The sequence below is a fragment of the Hippichthys cyanospilos genome, chromosome 14 (genome assembly GCF_059441005.1).
Source record: "Hippichthys cyanospilos isolate Australia breed blue-spotted pipefish chromosome 14, RoL_Hcya_1.0, whole genome shotgun sequence".
Classification (NCBI taxonomy): Eukaryota; Metazoa; Chordata; class Actinopteri; order Syngnathiformes; family Syngnathidae; genus Hippichthys; species Hippichthys cyanospilos.
In genome coordinates, this window is record NC_142382.1 from 373,605 (window position 1) to 395,229 (window position 21,625).

Below are 21,625 nucleotides of genomic sequence, written 5' to 3' on the forward strand. Positions count from 1 at the left end.
TTCCGGCTGTTTTTGCCCCTTAAAATAAAATTATCCCCCCCCCCCAAATAAAACGAAGTACAGTACTGATGAATCACTGCCGTGTGGCCTGACTTGTTGCGTTTGCACAAAACTGACCAAAGTTACATGTCGTTTATTGCATTTTCTTCCCTATATTGGGGGGAGTCCAATGCAGAAAAGTCATAATGACAACGGCACAACACTTTTAGAATGTATAAATAATACATATATATACTGTGTCTGTACATATATAAATACATAAGTCACTTAAAACGACATGCATTTGCAAACTTGCTCCAGAAAGTAAACACACATTTGACAAATAATGCAGGTATTGGGAAAAACAAACCACCAATTTCACGACAGACAGATGGCTATAAACCGATAAATAAATAAGAAAGAAAGAAAGAAAGAAAGAAAGAAAGAAAGAAAGAAAGAAAGAAAGAAAGAAAGAAAGAAAGAAAAAGAAAAATCGGGTGCGTTTGAAAATAAACGTTGAAAAGTGAACCATTTGGGTTCACTCGATTGGAAAAGCACGGAGAGAAGAATCTGTTTCCCGTATCCGACGCCCATACCGCCGTCAATCATAAAGGCTTTTAATGTGGCCGCTCGGAACTCAGGAAGCGCAATCGACCCGAAGCTTCTGGAACTTTCCACCCCGGTCTACCTCTCGCCTCCCAGTCCAACGAGCCGGCATTCGCTCGGCCAGATCCGCCGCAGCCAGCAGCCAATAAAGCTACATCCGGAACACCAACTGCGGTCGGCGATCGATCGCAGCGGCTAAAGCTAAGCTAAGCTAAGCCAAGCCAAGCCAAGCCGGGCCGGGCCGGGCCGGGCCGGGCCGGGCCGGAGCACCGGGCGGAGCCATGTTCGGCTGCCTAGTGGCCGGCCGGCTGGTGCAGACCGACGCGGTGCAGGTGGCCCCGGACAAATTCGTCTTCAACCTGCCGGACTACGAGAGCGTGAACCACGTGGCGGTGTTCATGCTGGGCACCGTGGCCTTCCCGGCCGGCGCCGGCGGCGCGGTCTACTTCTCCTTCCCGGACCCGGCCGGCGGCGGCCCGGCGTGGCAGCTGCTCGGCTTCATCGCCAACGACAAGCCCAGCGCCATCTTCAAGATCTCGGGCCTGGCGACGGCGGGGGGCCGGGAGCGCGCCGCGGCGGGCGCCGCGCACCCCTTCGGCGGCGTGGCCTCGGCCGCTCCGTCCGTGGCGCAGGTCGGCGTGTCCGTGGAGCCGCTGGAGCAGCTGGCGCAGCAGACGCCCGCGTCCGGGGCGCAGGCGACCACCGCCGACGGCCTGCGGCTCTTCACGCACAAGATGCTGGAGAGCCTGTACAACTTCGCGTCGTCGTTCGCCGTCACGCAGGCGCAGATGACGCCCAACCCCGGCGAGACCTTCGTGCCGTCCAGCTGCATCCTCAAGTGGTACGACAACTTCCAGAGGCGCTTGAGCCAGAACCCCAACTTTTGGAAGAGCTGAAGGGCCCCGCTCGCCTGGCTCGCCCTAGGGTGCGATCGCTCTTTCGCCCAAAAAACAACAACTCTTGTTTTCGTGGCTTTCCTCAGAAAAATACAGCTTTTGCCAGATCGCTGTTGCCGTTTCCTCCTTGGGATTTTTCACCGCGACCTGACGAGAACGCGGCGCGGGTGTTCATCGCCACCTCATCCGTTTAGTTTTCCCTTTGGCCGGACGGGCGGTGTTGGGCAAGTTGCTTCAAAGTGACGCGGCTCCGCGTTACAAGGTCATGACTCAAGTCTCGCCGTTTGAGATGGAAGGCATCGCGCCGCCATCGCATTACTCTCGGCCGGCCGGCGACGTACCCGAGGGCGAACGCGTTTTTCGTTCCGGACGGCGGGAGGCGGCGCCATCACGGTCGGCGGCGCCATCACGGTCGGCGGCGCCATCACGGTCGGCGGCGCCATCACGGTCGGCGGCGCCATCACGGTCGGCGGCGCCATCACGGTCGGCGGCGGCCTACGGAGGAGTGCCGGTGCCGCCTCGCCCTCATGGAATATCGTTTCGCGATAACTAGACCTACCATCGCCAAGAACGTATTTATTTGCGAGATTTTGAAATTCATACTCGTTTCTACCCGGTAATCTTACACATCGTCCCTTTCGGTAAAACGACATGCTCAAAACGAATACGGTCTTGTAAACGCTGCCTCGATGGCCGCAGATATAGTATCAAAATGAGCTAAACAGGTTCTCTGCGCAGCAACTATACGCCGGCGCCATCTCAAGGCAAACGAATGAAATGCATTCATCTTAACCGCTTCAATCAATAAAGTCCATTTAAAGGGTTTAGGCGTATTTATTATGTATTGTGACGTTTGAAGACATTTGCATTATGGGAGTCCAGGCTAAGCCAGTCGTCAAAGTCATCGAAAGGCTAGCAAATGTCAGAAGTTGACCGCTGGCGCCGCCCGGTGGTTTCGGAGTGTCAAGGCCAACATTTCTATCGCGCCCCGTTCGCGAGCCGCCGTCGAAAGGATCCTCGCAAAGGGGGCAGGGGGGTTCCGAATGTCCAAAATGGACGATGCAGCGTTTCCAATTTTGAATGGCAGTAAATGAGCCTGACGTGGGCTACGTTTGACACCTGTAGGGCGTACTTCTGCGCCTCCCGTTTGCAAGCGTTTACAGGGGACACGTTGAACGTCGCCATGCTTTGAAAATCTCTGCAATATTTTAGCCTCCCGTTTGTTTGTTTTTTTTGCATGCCTTTCCTCCGATGTCAAAAACATCAAAAAGCCCGAGTCGGGTCAAAAGTTCCCCCAGGGGTTAAATATGGCAAATGATGCCGGAGGCAAAATACGTTGCGATGAAGCTCAAGGGCTAATTCGTGGCAATGGGCCCAGGGCGCTTTCTTTCCCCTTCGGGGAGCGGGATCGGCCTTCGTTTGACGCGGAACGCGGCGACGAGCGGCCCCGCTTTGCCGCTTCCAAAACGCGGCCCGGACGCATCGATCGAAGAGGCGTGGAAGCCTAAATACTCGGTATCGCACGTGCGGCATTTAAAGTGCGGCGCGGCTGGCCAGCCCGAGCCGGCGGGCGGTGACCCCGAAGTGCCGGTGACCCCGAAGTGCCGGTGACCCCGAAGTGCCGGTGACCCCGAAGTGGCGGTGACCCCAAAGTGCCGGCGCCCCCCGTCCGGGGCGGCGCCCGCGTCGGCGGCCGTCTGGCGCGGTAGCATCCGCGGTCAGCGAAGGCATCTCAGGACGCCAGGCGGCCGTGCACCCTGAAGCTGTAGAGGCAGGTGTAGGTGGGGTCGCCCCAGTTGCTGTGCACGCTCAGCGTCACCTGCGTGCTGACGCCGCCGCCTTTGCCCTGCCGCGCAAGCGCGCCTTTGCGTTAAAACGGGGAAGCCCCACCGTTCCGCCGTCGTTTCGTTTCGGTCCGGGCGCTTCAATGTTTCCCGGGGACGGAAAAAACGTGAAAATCCGCCCCCGGGATCGAACCGAAAGAAAGCGTCGTCGACGGAATGAAGGTTCGATGAACGCAAAGTGTCGTTGAGTCAAGAGATGTTTCGTTGATTACCATTCCAGGCCTGTAACCATTCCGGGGTTACATGCGGGGTGGGCCATCCCAGGCCTCGGGGGCCGGCCGGCGTCCTGCATGTTTTCCTGTTTTCTCTCTCAAACACACCTGATTCAAATGATTTTCAAGCTCCAGCAGAGTTTGATGATGAGCTAATGGAGAGAAAACCGGAAAACATGCAGGACGCCGGCCCTCGAGGGCTGGAGTTGCCCACCCCCGGAGCGCCGCTCCTTCAAGAAGCGGAAATCCGCGCTTTTTTGAACGAAAGGTGGAATTATTGGATGGCGCGCATGGAATCGTCGAACGGTACGTTTGATCGATGGAATTTTGGCACTTTGGGAAGGCCGCTCGGGAGGAAATGGTCCAGGGAAAGCTTGGAAAATTTTGGAGGGCCGGGACGAGGGCGAAAAGCTTGAGAAAGTGGCATTGGCGCCGTCTTTTGCCCGCGTACTCACCAATATCCGGAAGTTCTGGAACATAGGCCCGTCGCGCTCGTACTTGAAGCGTCCCAGTTTCACCAGCTCGGCCCGGGAAGACTCCAAACCCTACGGGGACCGGCGGCGGTCAGTCCCCCCTTCGCGGCGAGGCCCGAAGCCGGCGCGGCGCGGCGCTCACGTAGACGGAGAACTCCCTCGGCGCGTGCGGGATGTCGCCGGAGGGCGAGACGCTCTTGGGGATGTGTCCCAGGGTCACGCTGGTGACGGCCACCGGGTGCGACAGGCTGACCGTCAGGTTGCCCCGCTGCCCGGCGAAGGCCCAGCAGTTCCCCGGATTCAGCTCCGACTTGCCCTGGGCGCGGGAGAAAGCGTCACGGCCGCCGCCGCCGCCGCCGCGCCTCCCTCCGTCGGGCCGCGCCTTACCTCGATGACCACCCACGGCTTGACGGCCTGCCAGAATTTCCACTCCAGGCCCAGGATGGACACCCGGGACAACTTGGCCTTGTACGCGGGCGACGTGCACGACACGCTGGCGCCTGGCGGGGAAAAACAGGCGCGCCGCTGCGGCTTCACGTCGGCCCCCTTTGAGACAAAGCGGCCTTTTTCCCGGCCTCCCTCCTTCCCGGCCGTCTCATCGGACGCCCGGCCGTCTCATCGGACGCCCGGCCGTCTCATCGGACGCCCGGCCGTCTCATCGGACGCCCGGCCGTCTCATCGGACGCCCGGCCGCCGCGGGATTTCCTCAAAAGCGGGACGGCGGATGGCCGCGGCGCGACCGGAGGGCCAAATCACTCACCCGCCGACCGGAGGGCGTAGTTGGGCACGCTGGCCCACGGCGGCGCCCCGCGCTCTTTGCGCATCATCTCCTCGTAGCTGCTGACCAGCGCTTTCAGCTCGTTGTACTTATCGTAAACTTCCTCCAACAGCTCGTCGCCGCGTCCGGGGAGCTGCCGGGACGGCGGCGGTTAGGGAGGCGGCCGGCGGGAGGGCTCGCCGCGCGGGTCGTACCAAGTCGGAGGGAGCGGGGCCGCCCGTCATCTGGCGAACGTACGGCTCGCACACTGCGGACAGGAAGCGAAAGAGCGCGGGAATAGGCGTTTACCTGGGGAGCGAGCTTTCGACCGGGAACAGCCTTGATCCGGAACCGGACCCTGATCGCCGACGGGGCCAGATCCTATACGCCGGCCGTCTGTCCGGACGGAGGGCGTCCCACCGAACCGCGACCGCCTCCCTTCCCGCCTAGTTCCGATTGAAGCCGATCCATCTCTCCGGACTAGAAAAAGCCTTCCCCGTGTCGCGCCCCAACCTTCTCTCTCAACTGCAAGCCTTCCCGGAGATCCAAAAGTCTGGCTATCTATCCGGACCCAAAGCCTAGCTCCGACCGGACTCCATGCATCCCTCTGCGCAAGGGAAACCCCTCCCCGAGACGCGACCCCTTTCCGGACGGCGGTATGCCCTCGGGATATTCTTCTTTCCGGACGGCGGTGTGCCCTCGGGATATTCTTCTTCCCGGACGGCGGTATGCCCTCGGGATATCCGTCCGTCCGGACTAGGAGCTTGCCCCGAGACCGGAATTTCAGTGGCATGTACTCACGGATCCAGAATACAGGGATGAAAACGGGAACGAGGTAATTGCGTGCCAGGCGTAGCACCGTGTTTCTTCTGCGCGGCGGTCCGAGCACCCCGACGTCCGACAGAGGGGCGTCTCGCTTGGCGTCGTCCGTGGCGACCCTGCGGTAGCGCTGCTGAGCGCGGGGCCGAGTCCACAGCTTCCTGCGAGGGCGAGGCGAACGTCACCGACCCGTCGGCCCGTCCCCGCGCTACCCGGACCTGTCGGCCGTATTGGATGCGGCGGCGCCCGTCCTTCATTTCCTTCCGTTCGGTGATTAAAAACCGTCGGGCGCCGATTTCTTCCTTAATACGACGGGAGCCTCTGCTCTCGCGCGGCCCAAACGTCTCTGCCCCGTAGATGTGGACGGTCGGCCGCCGCCAGCCTTCGATCGGCCTTTGACAGACTCCCTCGGAGGCGAGCGCTCTTGGCGGCGGGCGCGCGCAAGCGGATGAGGCGAAGAAACGCGAGCGGTTGACCCGCAGAGGCCGAGAAAGAAATCGAAAAGCCGGGGAGAGCGCCTTGAGCCCAAAGCCTTCTCCTTTTGCAAAAGGCAACTTTGGACTCGAGTGGCGTTCTTTGACCCGGGGACTGGACTCGAGTGGCGTTCTTTGACCCGGGGAGGGTTCCCGACCTTTACACAGATAGGCGCGGATCGGAACGGGACCCTCGCCCCCCGCGGCTCGACTTTGCCGCATCCAACACGGCCCGGGCGGGCGCTCGGCTCGGCCCGGGTCTGCATCGCGCGCAAAACATCAACACACCTGCTTACCTGTACGGCGTCTCCTTGTACGAGATGACGGGCTGTCCGTCGCTGCTGTAGTAGCCCGATGACTCCAGGCGGGAACTTTTTCTTATCATGGCTGCCGGACAGCGGACGTAAGGGGGCCGCCGTTTCTTTGGCGACGGAGGAAACGGCCAGGGCTGGCAAACTCCGATGAAACGGCGCCGTATATGAATAGCGCTTCAAAACGACAACTTGGCCACATCGTCTTATATGGCCCCCGAAATGGCCATTTGGTTTTTCGGGAGGGGGCATTTTCAGCTCCCAATCTCTCTTTTCAACAGATTGGACCGGCCCCCCCTCCCCCCGATTTCAAGACCGGCTAAACGCGTGACAGGCGGGCAAGAAGGCCTCGCAAATCGGGCAACTTTTTTTTTTTTTTTTTTACTCGAAGTCGCGTACGTGGTTGTTCAATGAGCGGTGGTGGGTGTGACGTCTTCCGGAGCCCCGCCCCTTCCCGCTCCAGTCGCCAATGGAGCCTCGGCAGATCGCTACTCACATTTGGACTTGGTGGTTTCTCCTGTGGAATTCCCGTGAGGAGGTGGGCCCGGTGGCCTAGCCGGGGGGGGCCGCCATCTTGGGGGAGGGGGGGGGAGGGGAGCGCGGCGGCGGCGGCGGCGGCGGCGGCGGCGCTGACGGCGCTGACGGCGCAGGCGGGCGGAAGCTTCATGTGCGTGGCGCGCGCGCCACAAAGGCCGCCGGCGCCGCCGCCTCACGTGCCGCGCGACGATGACGTCGCGGCGCGGCCCTGTGACGCGGGACGTCGCCACTTTGGCTCAAGGCGCGCGAGAGAGCGCACGCCGCGCGGGGAAAGAGGCAGAGCGCGAGCCGGAAGCTCGCCGTCCCCAACATTTGAAACGGCCTCAAAGGAAAAGAAAAGCAGGTGGATCTCGTCTTCCGCTTGGACGTTTGGAAAAAGAACTCGGATCGAAAAAGGAAACGGCAATACATCGCAATTGGATCCCAAAGTAACCCGTGTTTATTTGCCCCTTTTTGATGAGTCCGAGCGCCTCTCGCTAGTCTTCAAACGTAGGCGTAAAGTCATCCGTCCGTCGCTTCGGTTCAGGGGCTTAATGGTCCACAACTTTCGGTCACGAAGGTCGACCGCGTAGAAATACGCAAGAAATCCGAAATATTTTCTACCCTTAAGTACTCGCGGAAGATGAGATTGGGTATCGAAGTACCAAACGCTCTTTTCCTGTGGGCGCTGGTCGTTGATGACTCGGGGTGATTCATTCTTCGACCAATCCATTCATTGATTAATTTGCAGAAACGCATCGATTATACGAGGCGCCCAAGTGCGAAATGCTGGATCGGTGGGTGCGGGTACTAAGAAAATACACGAGGTCATCCGTTACTTGAGGTAATGAAGCACTAAATGAATTGCTTTTGGGACAAAACGACGGGATCATTTTGCACAGTTAAATAGAAACGAAAGTAATTAGGCACTAAAGTGCCAAATGCTCGACTGCCGCGGGGCCTGGAGCCATCCGTTCCCCGCCGCGCGAGGTCCTCTCTCACCTCTTGGAACAAAAGTACAACAAAAAGGGGTACCCGGGATGACCCGAGGTTAAAAAGAAATCCGAAAAATTCGGCTTTGGGACGAGATGAGTTTTTTCTTTTTGGTCAGCAAATTGTAAAAAAATCCAATCGGATCTCCAAATGCATCCCGGTATTCAGACATGAGGAAAGAGCCACGGCCGGCGGCGGCGGCGACCGGGAGAAGCTCCCTACCGCCCGCCGGCACTCAGTGATGACATCGCGGCTTCAATTTGACAAAAGTGTTTGTTTTTTTTATTGTCTCCCGTCCAACACTTTGTCGGTCAAACATGCCGAAGGGAGGGGAAGAACGGTCCTCGCCGGGAGAGGGGGTTGACCTCCCATTCCGGGGCTCGTCTCCGTTGTGCTTCGTTTGAAAAAATAAATCCGCGGCGCGGACTTTACGGCGGCGGGAAGGCGGCCGGCCCTCGGCCGCGCCCGCTTTGGGAAGTTCCCGCCGTTCCCGCTCCGTCTCCAGGCACTTGAGCTTCGCGGCGGACGTGCCCCCGAGCAACAGAGACGCGCCCTTTCCGCACGGTCCGCGCGCCGTTTCGCCGGGCTTGACGGCAAACGCGACAGGTCGACCCGGGAGGAGGGGGCGGCGAAAACGCGGGGGGCCGGGCCGGGCCGGGCCGGGAGCCGAGCGCCGGGCGGGGCCGGGCGCGGCGACGCCGTCACCTCTGTCGGCCGACCAGAGTCGAGCTCAGGGCGGCGGCCAGCGGCCACCAGGCGGGCCGGCGGGGCGGGGGCGGGGCCGGCGAGATCAGGTCTGCAAGACACATGCCGTGCCGCGACAAATTGAAAACAATGAGGAGAAAAAGCTTCCTTCCTTCCGGCCGGCCCTCCGCTCCTCCTTTTCCGCTCCCTCGTGTTCGCCGTCTGCTTCATTCCTCTTCCGACGCGCCCTCCTTCATTTGGGCCTTCCTTCCCGCCTACCTCCCTTAAGAGTCCGTTTCCTGTCGCTTCTTTCCTGGGTTCCTTCCGTATCTGCCTCGTTCCCTTCCAGATTCCCTTCCATTTTTCCTTCCTCCTTCGCACGCTCTTGGCTTCCTTCTTCCCTTCCCGCCTCGCTTTCGGAGCCCCTTCATTTCAATTCCTACGTTCCTTCATTTCCCCCCGCCCTCCCTCCTTCCTCCCCGCCTCAGCTCCCTAATCCATAGCCTCCTTTCCCCGCCCCCCCACCGGACCGGCGCGGCGCATTGCCTTTCCCCGGCCTTCATCTGTAGCGCGCTTCCCGCCCGGCCCCCCGCCCTCGGCGGCCGACACTCACTGTTGGACGGCGGGTCTTTGCACGGGCCCTCCTGGATGGCCACGTCGTCGACGGCGATGTCGCCCTCGATGCCGGCGCCGCGCACCCCCTCCAGCACCACCTGAGGGAGGCGCGGCGCGGCGCGGCGCGCGGGGGCTTAGTCGCGCCCTCGACAGCATCAAGACGTTCAAGTCCCAAAAAGCAAACTCGGATTCACGCGGGGAAAGGGAGGCGACTAAGGGACCTGGAAGTCGGCGGCGGGGTGGAGGTCGACGGCGGCGCGGCGCCATCGGTCGCCTTGGTTACCGCTCAGGCTCCACAGCGCCGCCTCGGCCCCGCCTTTCTGCCGCAGGAAGACGTTGAGGGCGCCTGCGGACGGACGGGAGCGCGGGTTGAGGCCAACGCCGGCGGGGCGGGCGGGCGGGCGGCCCGGCGCGGCGGCGGCTAACTCACCGATGTGCTTGCCGTACATGTGGTAGTAGAAGGCCAGGCAGTAGGCGGCGCCGCTTTTGAGGCCCGCGTTGAAGGAGGGCGACAGGAGGCGGGCCTTGTCGCCCTCCATCCTGGGCCGGGACGTCTCGATGTACACGTAGTAGCCTGCGGAACCGCCGGGCGCGTTTGGCTCGACGTCGCCCTCGCTAAGCGCGGAGACTCGGTTTGGATCGGTCAAGCCTTGTCCAATCGTCTCCCGGAAGCGGGTGACATCTTTCAGCACGTTTATTGGCACGTTTATTGGTTCGGACACGCGTCGCGTCCTAGGATTCGAGCGCGTGTATCGTTATCGCGCGTTTAATCCGCCTCAGTCGCGCGTCGGCATTTCTTCCTGCGCTTACCGCGAATCGCGTCCGCGCACGCGCGCCAGCCCTCTTGAAATTGCAGAAATAAATCAACCCGAGTTCGCAAACCGGAAACAAAACCGAACGAATGGAAGACCCGCAAAAAAGAAGAAAAGCCTCAAGAGCCTCAAAACGCAAACCGAGGCCAAGTCCGCATTTCCGACAGAAAACAAGATCCGGGGCGGGATCCCCGAACCCCGCGGCGGACGTTCGCGTGCTGACCGCCATCGCTAAGCATGAAAATGCTCTCGCGCGCGAAAAGAGCTAACGAACAAGATCCGCCTCCCTCCCGACGGCGGCCCTCGGCCGGCGGCCGCCGGTCCCCCACCCCGCCGGTTCTCGACGTCGGCGGCGGGCCCCGACCCGGCGGCCGTCCGTTCGGGTCCGAGACGGCGGCGCTAGCGACGTCGGCCGGCCGAACGCAAGTGACCTTGTTTGGATCCGCGCCGGTCGGCGCCGGGTCCGGTGTTGGGCGTGTACTTGGTGTCGCGGGAGGCGGCGCTGTGGCGCGTCCAGTCAAAGTCGTCGCTTTTGTCCTGAGAGAAGAGACACAAGGTCTCGTCCTCGAAAGCGCACTGGAACTCCCCTGCGCGCAAACACACACACAGCGCGCCCTTTTTGTGCCGGTCAACCAGATGGCTACGTCGGCCTCCGGTTTCCAAAGGCGAAGGATGGAATCCGTTTTTTTAGTCCCCGATTCAAACGATCGGGTTTGTCGTAGGGCTTGCGCTCAGCTCGCCGATGAGCCGATCGTTTGAATGGGGCGCGGCGGGAGGACGTGGCGGCGGCCCCCGAGGACCGGCTTTGGACTCGCCCGCCTTACAGGGTACATGAAAAGTCGAAGCGGAACTTTCTTGGCTCGCCACCAGAGGGAGCCCGCGTAGCACGAAATGGTACTCACTGAGGTGCGGATTGACGGGCGCTGCGGGCGGGCGGGCGGGCGGGCGGGCGCGGGAAACAAAAGAAAGAGCCGTCAGCCAGGTGCAAAGCGAGGCCCTCGCCGGAGCGGGCGGGGAGTACCTACCGCTGTAGGCGATGAGGCGCTCGGTGGCGTCGCCCTCGCCGTAGCGCGTGATGGGCGTCAGGCGGACCAGGTAGGACTCGGGCTTGACCAGTTCCGTCAGGTTGTGGCTCAGCAGCTCCCCCTTGCGGATGGCCGCCTCCATGGGGATCTCCTGCTCCCACCAGCGGCCCTGGCCCACCTGGCGGATGCCCAGCCTGTAGGCCAGGATGCGGTCCACGCCGGCGGGCTCCATCTGGGTCCACTGCAGCGTGAAGCCGTAGGTGCGGGCCCGCTTCTGCCACAGGGCGCCCGGCGTGTCGTAGTAGAACTCGGGCGGGTACGCCTTCCCTGCCGGGGGGGTGGGAACGAGACGTTCGATACCGTCGGCGAAGGAGACCGGGACGAGCCTGGCCGCCGAGCGGCGAAAAGAGGAACTGGCGTACGCGAAGGGGATCCCGTATTAGCTTGCTATGTGCTCATTTCTCGTCTAGAACAGCGTGCGTTGCCCTCCGCGTACGCGGTCCCCGGGACCTCGGCCCGGCTCATGCTCGTTACCTCTTGGAGCGCGCGACGCTTTGCCGAATGAATACAAAGCGGGCAGGGATGTATCGCTTGCTTAATATGAGTATCGATGGTTTCTTCCGCTGGCTTCGCTCGCTCTGAAAAAAAAAGAAGCGGTATCCGGCATCCCTACTCATCTTCATCACATGACACAAAATGTGCGCGCGTGCGGTTTTAGTTGTTTGAAGTCATGCTTTCGCACTTCCTTGCGAGTCTTTTTGCCTTTCGGTGAAAGTGCGCACGCGCGCGCGCGAGGGGGAGCGAGGATTAAAGCCCGGAGGAAAGGAGGCGCGGCGATTGGCTGAATGGGCTGTCGCCATGGTGACTGCCGCAGTCGGGGCAAAAAAAACCCCGGCACAATCGATTCATTCAACTTCCAGTCCCGTTTTTCTTTAGACCGCCAGCTCTCATCTGATCGGCTGTGGCAAAAGTGAGCTTTTGATTGACGTCGGTGCGACCGTGGTCTTACGCGAGGCGAGCCTCGTCCGCCGCCATCCTTGGAGATTTGGGCTTCCCTCCCGCATCGTGACCCTCGTTCGTTCTCATCCTGCACTAATTGGGCGGCGTGTCGTCATTGTGTTATCGTCATCCCGCGTTCGCCGCGGCGTCCCGCATGGTCGGCGTTCTTGACTCGGCCCGAACGCCGACTACTTTTACGGCCGCCGTCCCGCATCGCGGCGGCCGATCTGCCCCGTGACCGCCAATCGACCGGCCGTATCGCGCCCATCGGCCGCCGACCCGACCCGTGGCTCTCGTCTTAAACGAAAGGCCTCATCCGGCCTCGTCGCGCCCATCGCCCGGCGCCGTCGTGGGCGTATGACCTCGGCCTCGCTTCAAGCGCGATCGTCACGGGCCCGTTGACCGCCCTCGCTGGCGCCGCGTGTCAAAGGCCGTCTCCCGTCGTCGCCGCCGTCGTCCGGCCCGTCCCGACCTCGGTCCCGCACGGGCGGCGCTTTCTCCCGAAAGAAGCCGCCAAGGAGCTTAACTCTGGAGACGCGGCGAAAAAAGCCAGCGCTCCGCTCCGATCCTCTCTCCACTTAACGCCTCAAGCGGGAAGTGATCAAAGAGCATCAATTTGCGCGCGCCTGTCGGATAAATGTCGGCTCTTCCGCGGCGGATATTTTCAGAGGGGCGCGCGTGAGTCGCGGGCTAACGAGCCTCGGCGCTGGAAAGCTGAGCCGGCGCTCCCCGCCCCCGCCGGAGACTCGCAAAGTCCCAAACCGGAAGTTTGCAGGGTCCGAGGCGGAGGGGCGCTCGGCCGTTTGGCGCAACGGGCGAAGCGGGCCAAGCGGGCCAAGCGGGCCAAGCGGGCCAAGCGGGCTCACCGGTGACCAGGAAGGTGCATCTCCCGGCTCCGGCCTCGTTGCTGATGTCGCACGTGTACTCGCCGTAGCCTTCGCGGTTGAGCGCCCGCACCTGGTAGCGCGCGTCGTCGCGCCGCTCGTCAAACTGGCCCACCGTCAGCAGGCGGGAGCCCAGCTTCCACTCGTAGCGCAGCGGGCGGGCCGGCTGGGCGCGCAGCAGGCGGCACGTCAGCGAGAAGGCCCGGCCCAGGGCCTGACGCACCTCCGACCGCGCCGGCTCCACCGCCGGCGGGACTGCGCGGACCCAAAAAAAGACAGAAGGCAAAAAGCAGCGGGCGTCAGCTGTCGCGCCGCCGGGGGCCCGACCCGTTTGGGCTTTCCCCGGCCCGCGCCCGGATTCGCCGCGCTTCGGTACCGCCGCTTCGTCCGGGTACGGCTCGCCGGGAATCAAGGAGGTCCCGGGCCGGCTTTTTCTTTAGCTTCCGTCGAGCTCCCGTCGTAAGCTTCCGGATTAGCGTCGATCGATTCGAGATTTGCCGTCCCGTTTTTCGGGCAAATTTTGCTCGTTTGAATGACGGCTACGCGTTCGCGGGGGAGAATAAGCCAGACGTTTGTCCGATTTTAAAGGCGGGCGACGGACGGGTCGGGTGAGCGGGCGCGTGGCCGCGCGTTACCCACAATGCACCAGCAGCTGTATGAGCGCCTGGCGGGGTTTGACGTTGAAGCCGTTGTACCGGCTGGTCCGGCAGCGGTAGGTCCCGCCCATCTCCCGCGTCACGTTGGACAGCCTCAGGATGCCGTCCGAGCTCTCCGTCTGGGCGCCGTCCTCGGCCGGCGGCGGCGCCCCGGCGACCGGCGCCCCGACGTCCGGCGCGGCGACCGTCGCCCCCGCCGCCGGCGCGGGACCGTCCTCCGCGCGGGACCACAAGATGGCGGGCTTGGGCTTGCCGGACACCAAGCACTGCAGCTCCACCGCCTCGCCCTCGCGCGCCACGATGCGCGAGCGCCCCCTGGGCACCGTCAGCTCCGGGGGAACTGCGAGCGCACGGCCAGAGCGGGCTGAAGCCGGTCCCCACCCCCACCCCCCCCGCCCGCCTCACCGGTGGTGGAGGAGATGTTGACGTCGATGCTGATCTCGGGGCTCCCCCCGTCCCTGAGCGAGGCCACGCAGGTGTACGTGCCGAAGTCGGTGAACTTGAGGTCGATGATGTCCAGGTTGGTGACGCCGGGAGACGCCTCGCCGTCCGCGTGCGTGATGACCATCCGCTCGGAGCTGCGCAGCGCTCGCCCGTTCTTCAGCCAGCCGAATTGCAGCTCCTCGGGGGGCGTGGCCTCCACCTGGCAGCTGATCTTCACCTCGCGCCCGATCCGGATGTGGTCGTCGTCGTGGTACGGGTCCGGCGTGATCCAGAAGCGAGCCTTGCGCAGGCCTGAGGGAGGCACGCGGGGGCCGAGTTACCGACCGGCGGGGGGGCGCGAGCCGGGTGACGTTTCCGCCATCTCGTTACCGCTCTCGTGGGCGTCAGTAATGGACGGCTTCATATCCGCGCGCGTCATCGTACGTATTGTGGCGGCGCGTTGCGTATTTTTCTCCCTGAAAATATCGGAGCTGCGCACCGTTTTTCCCAGCCCATCCCATCTCGCCACGCCGATGACGATGTCACCGGGCGGGCAACGGTTTTTCAAGCCGGGCGAATTCGTTATCGTCCGCCCGTCGGCGTAGCTGCGCCCGAGCTTCCGCCACCACTAGAGGGCGATTTTTTTTTTCCCCCGGTCCGCGCTCGGACTATTTCTTTTTCCCGTTTTAGCACTTACGCTTCCAGTTCAAAACAAAGCCACGTTTACGATCCCGCGTCCGAGGGAACGCGGCGGACGACGGATGTCGGTTCTCAGAACTGCCTGCCCTACAACTGGAGAAGACGGGTTAGGGTCCGACGTGTGTGTGTGTACACCCGCACCCTAACCCTAACCCTAACCCCGCACGTGTAGACTTTTGTGTGCCTGCGCGTGTGTCCGCAAATAGCGGCAAACGGCCGTGCGCGCGTGTCGGCGTGCGCGTCACGTGAAGCTGTGTTACATAAGGCGTGACAAGACTCGCTGGATCCCTTCCCGGAGAAAGGGCCGGACGAGGACGCCCGCGCTGGCCTCGCCGACGCAAGACTGGACTACCGCAACGTGTGTGTGTGTGTGTGTGTGAATATACATACATACGTTTATATTTGTGCGCGTGTGAGATCTCATTTTAACACGTATAGCTTATGTTAGTGAACAAAACTTTTGTATAGAGGGCGGAAGCTTCCCGACGGACATTTTAGCGTGACCGGTACACCCGCCGCGCATCGTTTTGGAGCGCGGGAGGAAGCCGGAGTGCCCGGAGAGAACCCGCGCGGGCTCGGGGAGAACAAGGAAACTCCGCGCGGGAAGGCGCGAACGAGGCGGATTTGACCCGACGAGACTCCGTCAATAAAGAAGATCTGGGACCGAGGCGGGTATTCGGCAGACGGCACCTCTGACCAGGATGCTGGCGGACTTGCGGGCCACGTTGCCCACGTTGTTGTCGGCCAGGCAGCTGTAGGCGCCGGCGTCGTCCACGCCGACGGCGGGGATGGTGAGCGTGCCGCCCTTGGCCACGCTCCTCTTGGGGAGCGCCTCGCCGCCCGGGCGCAGCCAGCGGAGGGCGGGAGGGGGGTCGCCGCCGGACGCCACGCACACCAGCGTCACCGTCTCCCCGGGGTCCGCCACCAGGGGGTCGTCCTGCAGCAGCTTGACGGAGGGAGGGGCTGCCGCGCCGGACGCCCGCCGTCAGCGACCGGCTGGCTAGCCCGCTGGCGCCCGCTGGCGCCCGCTCACCCGTCCTGTTGCTGAGGCCGAAGTGCGCCGTCTTGTCGGCGATGTGGCACACGTTCCTGACGGAGGCCACGCACGTGTAGTTGGCGTAGTCCTGGGGTCGAAGGTTCTTCAACTTGAGGATCTTGGTCTCGCCCTGCAAGACGCACGCGCTCAGCACGCTAGCCGGCGGGCGGGGCCCGAGCGAGCCGGCGGGCGGGGCCCGAGCGAGCCGGCGGGCGGGGCCCGAGGGAGCCGGCGGAGGAGCCACCTGCGTGAAGAAGGGCTCGTAGATGTCCACGCCGGCGTCGGCCCCCTGCGACAGGACCTGCCGACCCCTCCTCCAGGTGTAGTGCACGGGCGGGTTGGAGGTGGCCACGCAGCGCAGGAAGACCGTGCGCTCAAAGTAGAACAGCTCCTTGGCCTCGCCCACGCTTTGGTGCACCGTGATCACCGGCTGGTCCAGGACTGCGGACGGGAAGGCGCCGCGTGTGGGACGGGCGCAAAACAAAGCCCGAGGCGCCAGCGCTCCGGGCCGGGCCTCACAGTATACGTCCACTCGTATGGAGCGGATGGCGGGGGTCCCCATGCCGTTGTCGGCCTTGCAGTAGTAGCGCCCCCCCTGGTGGCGCCCGATGCTTTCGATCTTTAAGGTGTCGTTGCGCGCCCAGGCCTCGCTTTGCCGCTCCCAACTGCCGCCCGCCGTTTTGGTCCAGCGCACCTGGAGCCCGACGGGAAGCGGGCGGCGGGTGAGCGGACGGGAAGGGGCCCGACCCGACCGGCTTGAACGGACGAAGCGCTTCGACGCGTGCCGCTTGAATAGGAAGGGCTGAAGTCAGCCAACGGGAAGTGAGCAGACGGGGAGTGACGGAACAGGAAGCGGCAAAGGGGAAGCGGCATAACGGGGAGAGGTAAACGGGAAGCGACAAAAGGGAAGTGAGGAGACGGGGAGCGACGGAACAGGAAGCGGTAAAGGGGAAGCCACATAACAGGGAGAGGTTGAACAGGAAGCGGCAAAGGGGAAGTGACATAACGGGGAGAGGTAAACGGGAAGCGGCAAAAGGGAAGTGAGCAGACGGGGAGTGACGGAACAGGAAGCGGTAAACGGGAAGCGACGGAACAGGAAGCGGTAAAGGGGAAGCGACATAACGGGGAGAGGTTGAACAGGAAGCGGCAAAGGGGAAGTGACATAACGGGGAGAGGTAAACGGGAAGCGGCAAAAGGGAAGTGAGCAGACGGGGAGTGACGGAACAGGAAGCGGTAAACAGGAAGCGACATAACAGGAAGCGGTAAAGGGGAGGTGACATAACGGGGAGAGGTCGAACAGGAAGCGGCAAAGGGGAAGTGAGCAGACGGGGAGTGACGGAACGGGAAGCGGTAAACGGGAAGCGACGAAAGCGACAAAAGGGAAGCGAGCAGAAGGGGAGCGACGGAACAGGAAGCGGTAAACGGGAAGCGACGTAACAGGAAGCGGTAAAGGGGAAGCCACATAACGGGGAGAGGTTGAACAGGAAGCGGCAAAGGGGAAGTGACATAACGGGGAGAGGTCGAACAGGAAGCGGCAAAGGGGAAGTGAGCAGACGGGGAGTGACGGAACGGGAAGCGGTAAACGGGAAGCGACGAAAGCGACAAAAGGGAAGCGAGCAGAAGGGGAGCGACGGAACAGGAAGCGGCAAAGGGGAAGCCACATAACAGGGAGCCGGCGAAGTGACGAAAAGGAAGCGAACAAATAAAGGAAGGTAGCCAGACAGGGAGAGATCCAACGGGAACTGAAAAAAGGAAGCGACCGAACAGGAAGTGAGCAAACGGGAAGCGCCTCGACTAAACGGGAGCGCCCGAACAGGAAGTGAGCGAACAGGGAGCGGTTGAAGAAGAAATGACGAAAAGGAATCGACCGGACGGGGAGAGACCGACCAGGAGGTGACAAAAAGGAAGTGACCCAAGAGGCAGAGCCCCAAGGGGCGGAGCAAACAGGGAGCGATCGAAGAGGAAGCGACGGCGCTGGAGAAAGAAAGGAGCCGAGAGGAAGCGGCGGAAGTGGCTTGGGTGCCGACCTGCGGGCGCGGGTGTCCGCTGACCAGACAGAGAAGCTCCAGGGTTTCTCCTTCCCTGATGGTGTAGACTCGCTCGCTGTGCCGCTCCTCCTCCACGTTGCAAGCTTGGCCCGAGTGCACGATGCGAACCGAAGGCGGCGCTGTCAAAGAGGCACCGACAAATGTGGCGATGGCAATCCCCGTTCCATTTATCTTGCGCCGCGTTGGGCGGAAACGTGAGACCGATTGGATACGGGTCATCCCAAATTTGTTTTCCGCAATACGAATATCGGTAGATTAGTACGGATGAACGTTTCCCGTTACTGTCGGTTGTGAAGAAGACGAATCGGCGCGTCTCGAGCGGCCGTAAAAAAGAAGGGAGGAGATCCCAGACCGTCGGGTTCCCGTCCGCTCTCCTCGCGAGAAAAGGAACCCAGTTGTCTTCTTTCCTGTTTGTTGTTTATTCAATGTGCAAGGTTGCCTGAACCCAACGGTACATTTCAAAGATGATTATTTTTTTTACCTATCCAGGAGAGCCGCAACTTGCACGTCTACCGTTTGCGTTTACGATTTAGAATCGAGCATTGAGAAAGATAAAACCGTAACGGCGGCGGCGTGACTCGGATATGTCAATCACTGAGGTCAAAAATTCAAGGAATCGGCCGTTCGACGCCTGTTTTGTTTTTATTTGAACTTTTGACCTTGAAGAACCCTGCCCGATGTTTGAGGGGGCGGATTCATGGTCACGCATACAAAGATGAGCGCACGCGCACGCGCCGAGCTCGGGCCGGCGATGCGCCAGGACGCGCCGATACTCGGATGCGACGCCAAGAAACGAGAAAGCTCCAAAATTGCGAGGTCACGTCAATGAAGGCGAGGAAGACGAGCAAGAGGATGACGGCAAAAGTGCAAGGAGGCAGGTAGGGGAGGGGCTGCGCAAGGATGTCCTACTTTGCTTCATCTATTTTTAGATTGGGGATTTTTTATTTTTTTTTGGTCTCCTCTGACTGCTGATGTCATCAAATGCGCATGCAGGCCTGCACGCACGCACGCAAGTTTTTTTGTTTTGTTTTTTTATGGTAGTGGGGACATAGCGTTGACGTCACGCATTTCCTATTCCCTTAAGAACCACAACAGAGCTTGCGTGCTTCGACAAAAAAGTGAGTGCATGAGGTCCCCACAAAGGCAGAAAAACCTCATTTGTTTGGTTGGTCTTTTTATTTCCGAGGTCATTTGGTCAGGCGAGTCTTTCATAAGTAGAGCCGCTTTTTTACATGTAAATACCCCAATGGTATTCACTCGCTTGCCTTGAGACGGCGCCGACGAGCGCAGAGCGAGACACCTATTTGGGATGTTTAATAACTACGGCGAGGTCAAAAATTCAAAGGCTCAGCCGTAATCATTTTCAAGTCGTATTTTAATGCTGCGTTAGTAGAGCGTGTGAATTTAGTTTGAGGTCACGCAAAGTGCCTCCTGTGTGATGTCAGCGCTAAAGCGCTAAGGACGCGCTCGCTACGTCGCGGATGCGTTTTGACGTGAATGTGCGAGCGTGTGCGCGCTGGTCCCGGCTTGGCCGTTTGAGGCTTTTTCGGGCCTTTGGCTGCGGCGGCGTTACATAAGACCGCCGGCCCCCCTTTCGCCTTTTTCTATTTGTGGGGCGAGGACGCCGCAGTCAGTCAGTGGGCCGGACAAAAATAGCCGCCGTCGCCCCATTGGCGGGCGGGCGTCCGCGCGCTCTCCCGCGTACGTCGCGGCGCCGCCGGGGGACCGAAGGATGAATGGAAAAGGCGCGAACGGAGAATTTGTCAGAAGGGAAGCGCGATTAGCGGGTCAAATTCCGCTATTTTCCGCCTTATTGCGTACGAGACGCACCGACACTTTAGCCATTCATTCAAACGCCCGGCGAACATCGTTCTTGTCGATTACCGTCACGGCTGTAATGTTCTGATTGCGTTTTTTCCCGCCATGTCGCGCGCGCAATCGAATATTTCCCGCCGCGGTGCGGGAAAAAGGCTGTGCTTTTAGCATTTTAGCCTACATTTGACAAATCCACTCAAAGGATATTTGCGAATACTTTCAAACACGGTGACGGCACACTCGCCTTCATTTGGGCCTTCTTTCAACATTAAGGATGCGCGTCAGATGGGGTCAAAGTCCGGTCCCGGAGGGCCGCATGCTTTCCCACCCTCTCTCGTCCTGATCGGGATCATTTTCCGGCTTTCCCCGAGCTCGCTGATGGGGTGCGTTTTGCGAGAGCAAAGCGCGCACGGCGGTCCGGGACCGGACTTCCGCGCCTATGAGCGAGGAGGTCGGGCGAGCGAGACCTTTCGGCCATCATTTTCAAGGGCGACGCAAACGGGGAAAAGGAGGATATGGGCATTCCAACGGACGATTTTTTACACGCCGCACTACCGGGCGAGGACAAAATGTCTCATTTGGGAAGTTTCGGGGGGCCGGAGGGGATATTTCCCATTTGCGTACGTTTCAATAGGACGAGAAGGATTGCGTTCCGAGCACCTTGAGGCGCGAGCGTGTTCGCGCAAGGAAATCAATTCACATCTCAAGACGCCGGCGTCTCTTCTCGGCCGTTTGACGATGACTAGGGCCAACATGTGCGACCGTCGGCGTCGGCGCAGATGTTGGCGCCTAATCCCAACCCGCGCTCGCGCGCGCGCGCGCCAGTGATGTAAGATGACAAGTAATCCGCGTGGGTCACATGACCTCGCGCCGGAAGCGCAGCTGGCAGGTGACCTTGACAGGTGTTTCCCGCCCGCGGTGTGTCGTCACGTGAGCGTGGGTGATGACGTCAGGAGGGGGGGGCGGCAGCAGGTCGACCCGTTGTGGCGCGCGCGAACGCTGTCAATCATGCGGGGCGACGTGTGTGTGCGTGTGCGCGCGCGCTTACCGTACACGCCCTGCGCGTGCACGCCCTGCACGAAGCCGCTCAACAGCCACACGAGCGCCACCAGCGGGCCCATCTTCACATCCTCCCCCCCCCGGGACGGGAAGATCTCGTCTCTCCGGCCTCCTCGTCGTGCCCAGGGTCGGCGTCTCATTCGATTCTCACGCCGAGCCGACGCGGCCCCAGCGCGAGCGTCGCGCCGGCCGGACGCTCATCCCGCAGCGGGCCCGCAGGAGGCCGCTCCGGTGCGGTGCGGTGCGGTCCGGTCCGGTCCGGTCCGGGGGCGCTTCAGGCGGCTCTCCTTGCTTCTGACATTGCGCGCGCTTGCGGCGGGCTAAAAAGGTGCCGTCTTCCCGGGAAGCCGTCGCGCCCCCGCCGCCTGTGGGCGCGCGAAGCACCGCGTCAGCTCCCGCGCGCCGAACCCCCTCGGGGCGGGCTCCGGTCTCGTCGCGGCGGCCCGAGGATGGACTCGCGCGCCCGCTCGCTCGTTCGCTCGCTCGCTCGCCCGCTCGCTCGCTCGGCGCTGCCCGCCGCTGGTGGGTTGTGCCGGTCACGCGTACGTCAGCGAGAGAGAATCGGCCGCCGCCGGTCCGCTTCCTGGTTGGACTTTCAAAATAAAACGCTCGTTCTCGCTCGGGCAAGCGACCGGATGCAAACGGCGCGCCAAAAGTACAAGAGGAATCCCGAAAACGGGCGAGCCGTTGCGATGTCATTTCCTGTCGACCGGCGGCGGAAAATCCCCCCCCCCCCCCCCCCCCCACGATGGAAATGGTGGCAAGACGGCTAACTTGCTATTCGCTATTGTAATACAGTAAAGCAGCCCTACCGAGGCTTCTGCCCTCCTGCGGTTCATACTGGTATTACATGATGGGATGGAACTTGTCGGGGGGAAGCAAAGCGGACGCAAACGCTGACCCGCGACCAGTTTTGGGCGACCGGTCCATTGTTCGGTTTCCAACGGGAACTTTGCTGGGCTGGAAGAACCTTGACCAATCACCGATTGCC

The 21,625-nt window shown here is 61.6% G+C and overlaps 3 protein-coding genes across 5 annotated transcripts; 1 reads left to right on the forward strand and 2 right to left on the reverse strand.

The window, feature by feature from the left end:
* Window positions 1-117: 117 nt before the first annotated feature.
* On the reverse strand, window positions 118-7,984 carry LOC148412331 (SUN domain-containing protein 3-like). 3 transcript variants are annotated; one of them, XM_088432338.1, is made up of 9 exons: window positions 6,867-7,984; window positions 6,356-6,446; window positions 5,569-5,747; window positions 4,983-5,035; window positions 4,771-4,921; window positions 4,398-4,510; window positions 4,153-4,326; window positions 3,993-4,082; window positions 118-3,327 (listed from the first exon to the last, which is right to left on the reverse strand). In XM_088432338.1, the coding sequence occupies exons 2-9, from the start codon at window positions 6,442-6,444 to the stop codon at window positions 3,214-3,216; spliced, it is 963 nt and encodes a 320-aa protein (XP_088288464.1). In that variant the 5' UTR covers window positions 6,445-6,446; window positions 6,867-7,984; the 3' UTR covers window positions 118-3,213. The 3 variants fall into 3 exon arrangements, with proteins under 3 accessions (XP_088288464.1, XP_088288463.1, XP_088288465.1); XM_088432337.1 differs by lacking the exon at window positions 6,867-7,984 and having other exon boundaries at window positions 6,348-6,854; XM_088432339.1 differs by lacking the exon at window positions 6,867-7,984 and having other exon boundaries at window positions 6,356-6,589.
* On the forward strand, window positions 493-1,593 carry hikeshi (heat shock protein nuclear import factor hikeshi). Its single transcript, XM_088432341.1, has one exon. The coding sequence runs from the start codon at window positions 867-869 to the stop codon at window positions 1,479-1,481; it is 615 nt and encodes a 204-aa protein (XP_088288467.1). The 5' UTR covers window positions 493-866; the 3' UTR covers window positions 1,482-1,593.
* A 149-nt stretch (window positions 7,985-8,133) lies between the features above and the next one.
* mdga2a (MAM domain containing glycosylphosphatidylinositol anchor 2a) lies at window positions 8,134-21,221 on the reverse strand. Its single transcript, XM_088432336.1, has 16 exons — window positions 20,624-21,221; window positions 17,740-17,879; window positions 16,232-16,406; window positions 15,957-16,153; window positions 15,710-15,842; window positions 15,367-15,639; window positions 13,960-14,289; window positions 13,538-13,894; window positions 12,881-13,153; window positions 11,016-11,342; window positions 10,893-10,913; window positions 10,422-10,577; window positions 9,609-9,752; window positions 9,400-9,524; window positions 9,177-9,276; window positions 8,134-8,675 (listed from the first exon to the last, which is right to left on the reverse strand). Exons 1-16 carry the CDS (start codon window positions 20,772-20,774, stop codon window positions 8,581-8,583), a joined length of 2,997 nt encoding a protein of 998 aa, XP_088288462.1. The 5' UTR covers window positions 20,775-21,221; the 3' UTR covers window positions 8,134-8,580.
* Window positions 21,222-21,625: the final 404 nt, after the last annotated feature.

Excerpts from the sequence above, each read along its gene's own strand:
- hikeshi (XM_088432341.1), top strand. The coding sequence starts at position 867 with ATGTTCGGCTGCCTAGTGGCCGGCCGGCTGGTGCAGACCGACGCGGTG.
- LOC148412331 (XM_088432337.1), bottom strand. The coding sequence starts at position 6,622 with ATGCCCCCTCCCGAAAAACCAAATGGCCATTTCGGGGGCCATATAAGA. Across the intron at positions 4,327-4,397 it reads AGCCGTGGGTGGTCATCGAG|GGCAAGTCGGAGCTGAATCC; the intron begins GTAAGGCGCGGC and ends TCCCGCGCCCAG. Across the intron at positions 4,083-4,152 it reads CGAGGGAGTTCTCCGTCTAC|GGTTTGGAGTCTTCCCGGGC; the intron begins GTGAGCGCCGCG and ends CGGTCCCCGTAG.
- mdga2a (XM_088432336.1), bottom strand. The coding sequence starts at position 20,774 with ATGAGACGCCGACCCTGGGCACGACGAGGAGGCCGGAGAGACGAGATC. Across the intron at positions 15,640-15,709 it reads CGGCCTCAGCAACAGGACGG|CCCCTCCCTCCGTCAAGCTG; the intron begins GTGAGCGGGCGC and ends CCGGCGCGGCAG. Across the intron at positions 9,525-9,608 it reads CATGTACGGCAAGCACATCG|GCGCCCTCAACGTCTTCCTG; the intron begins GTGAGTTAGCCG and ends GTCCGTCCGCAG.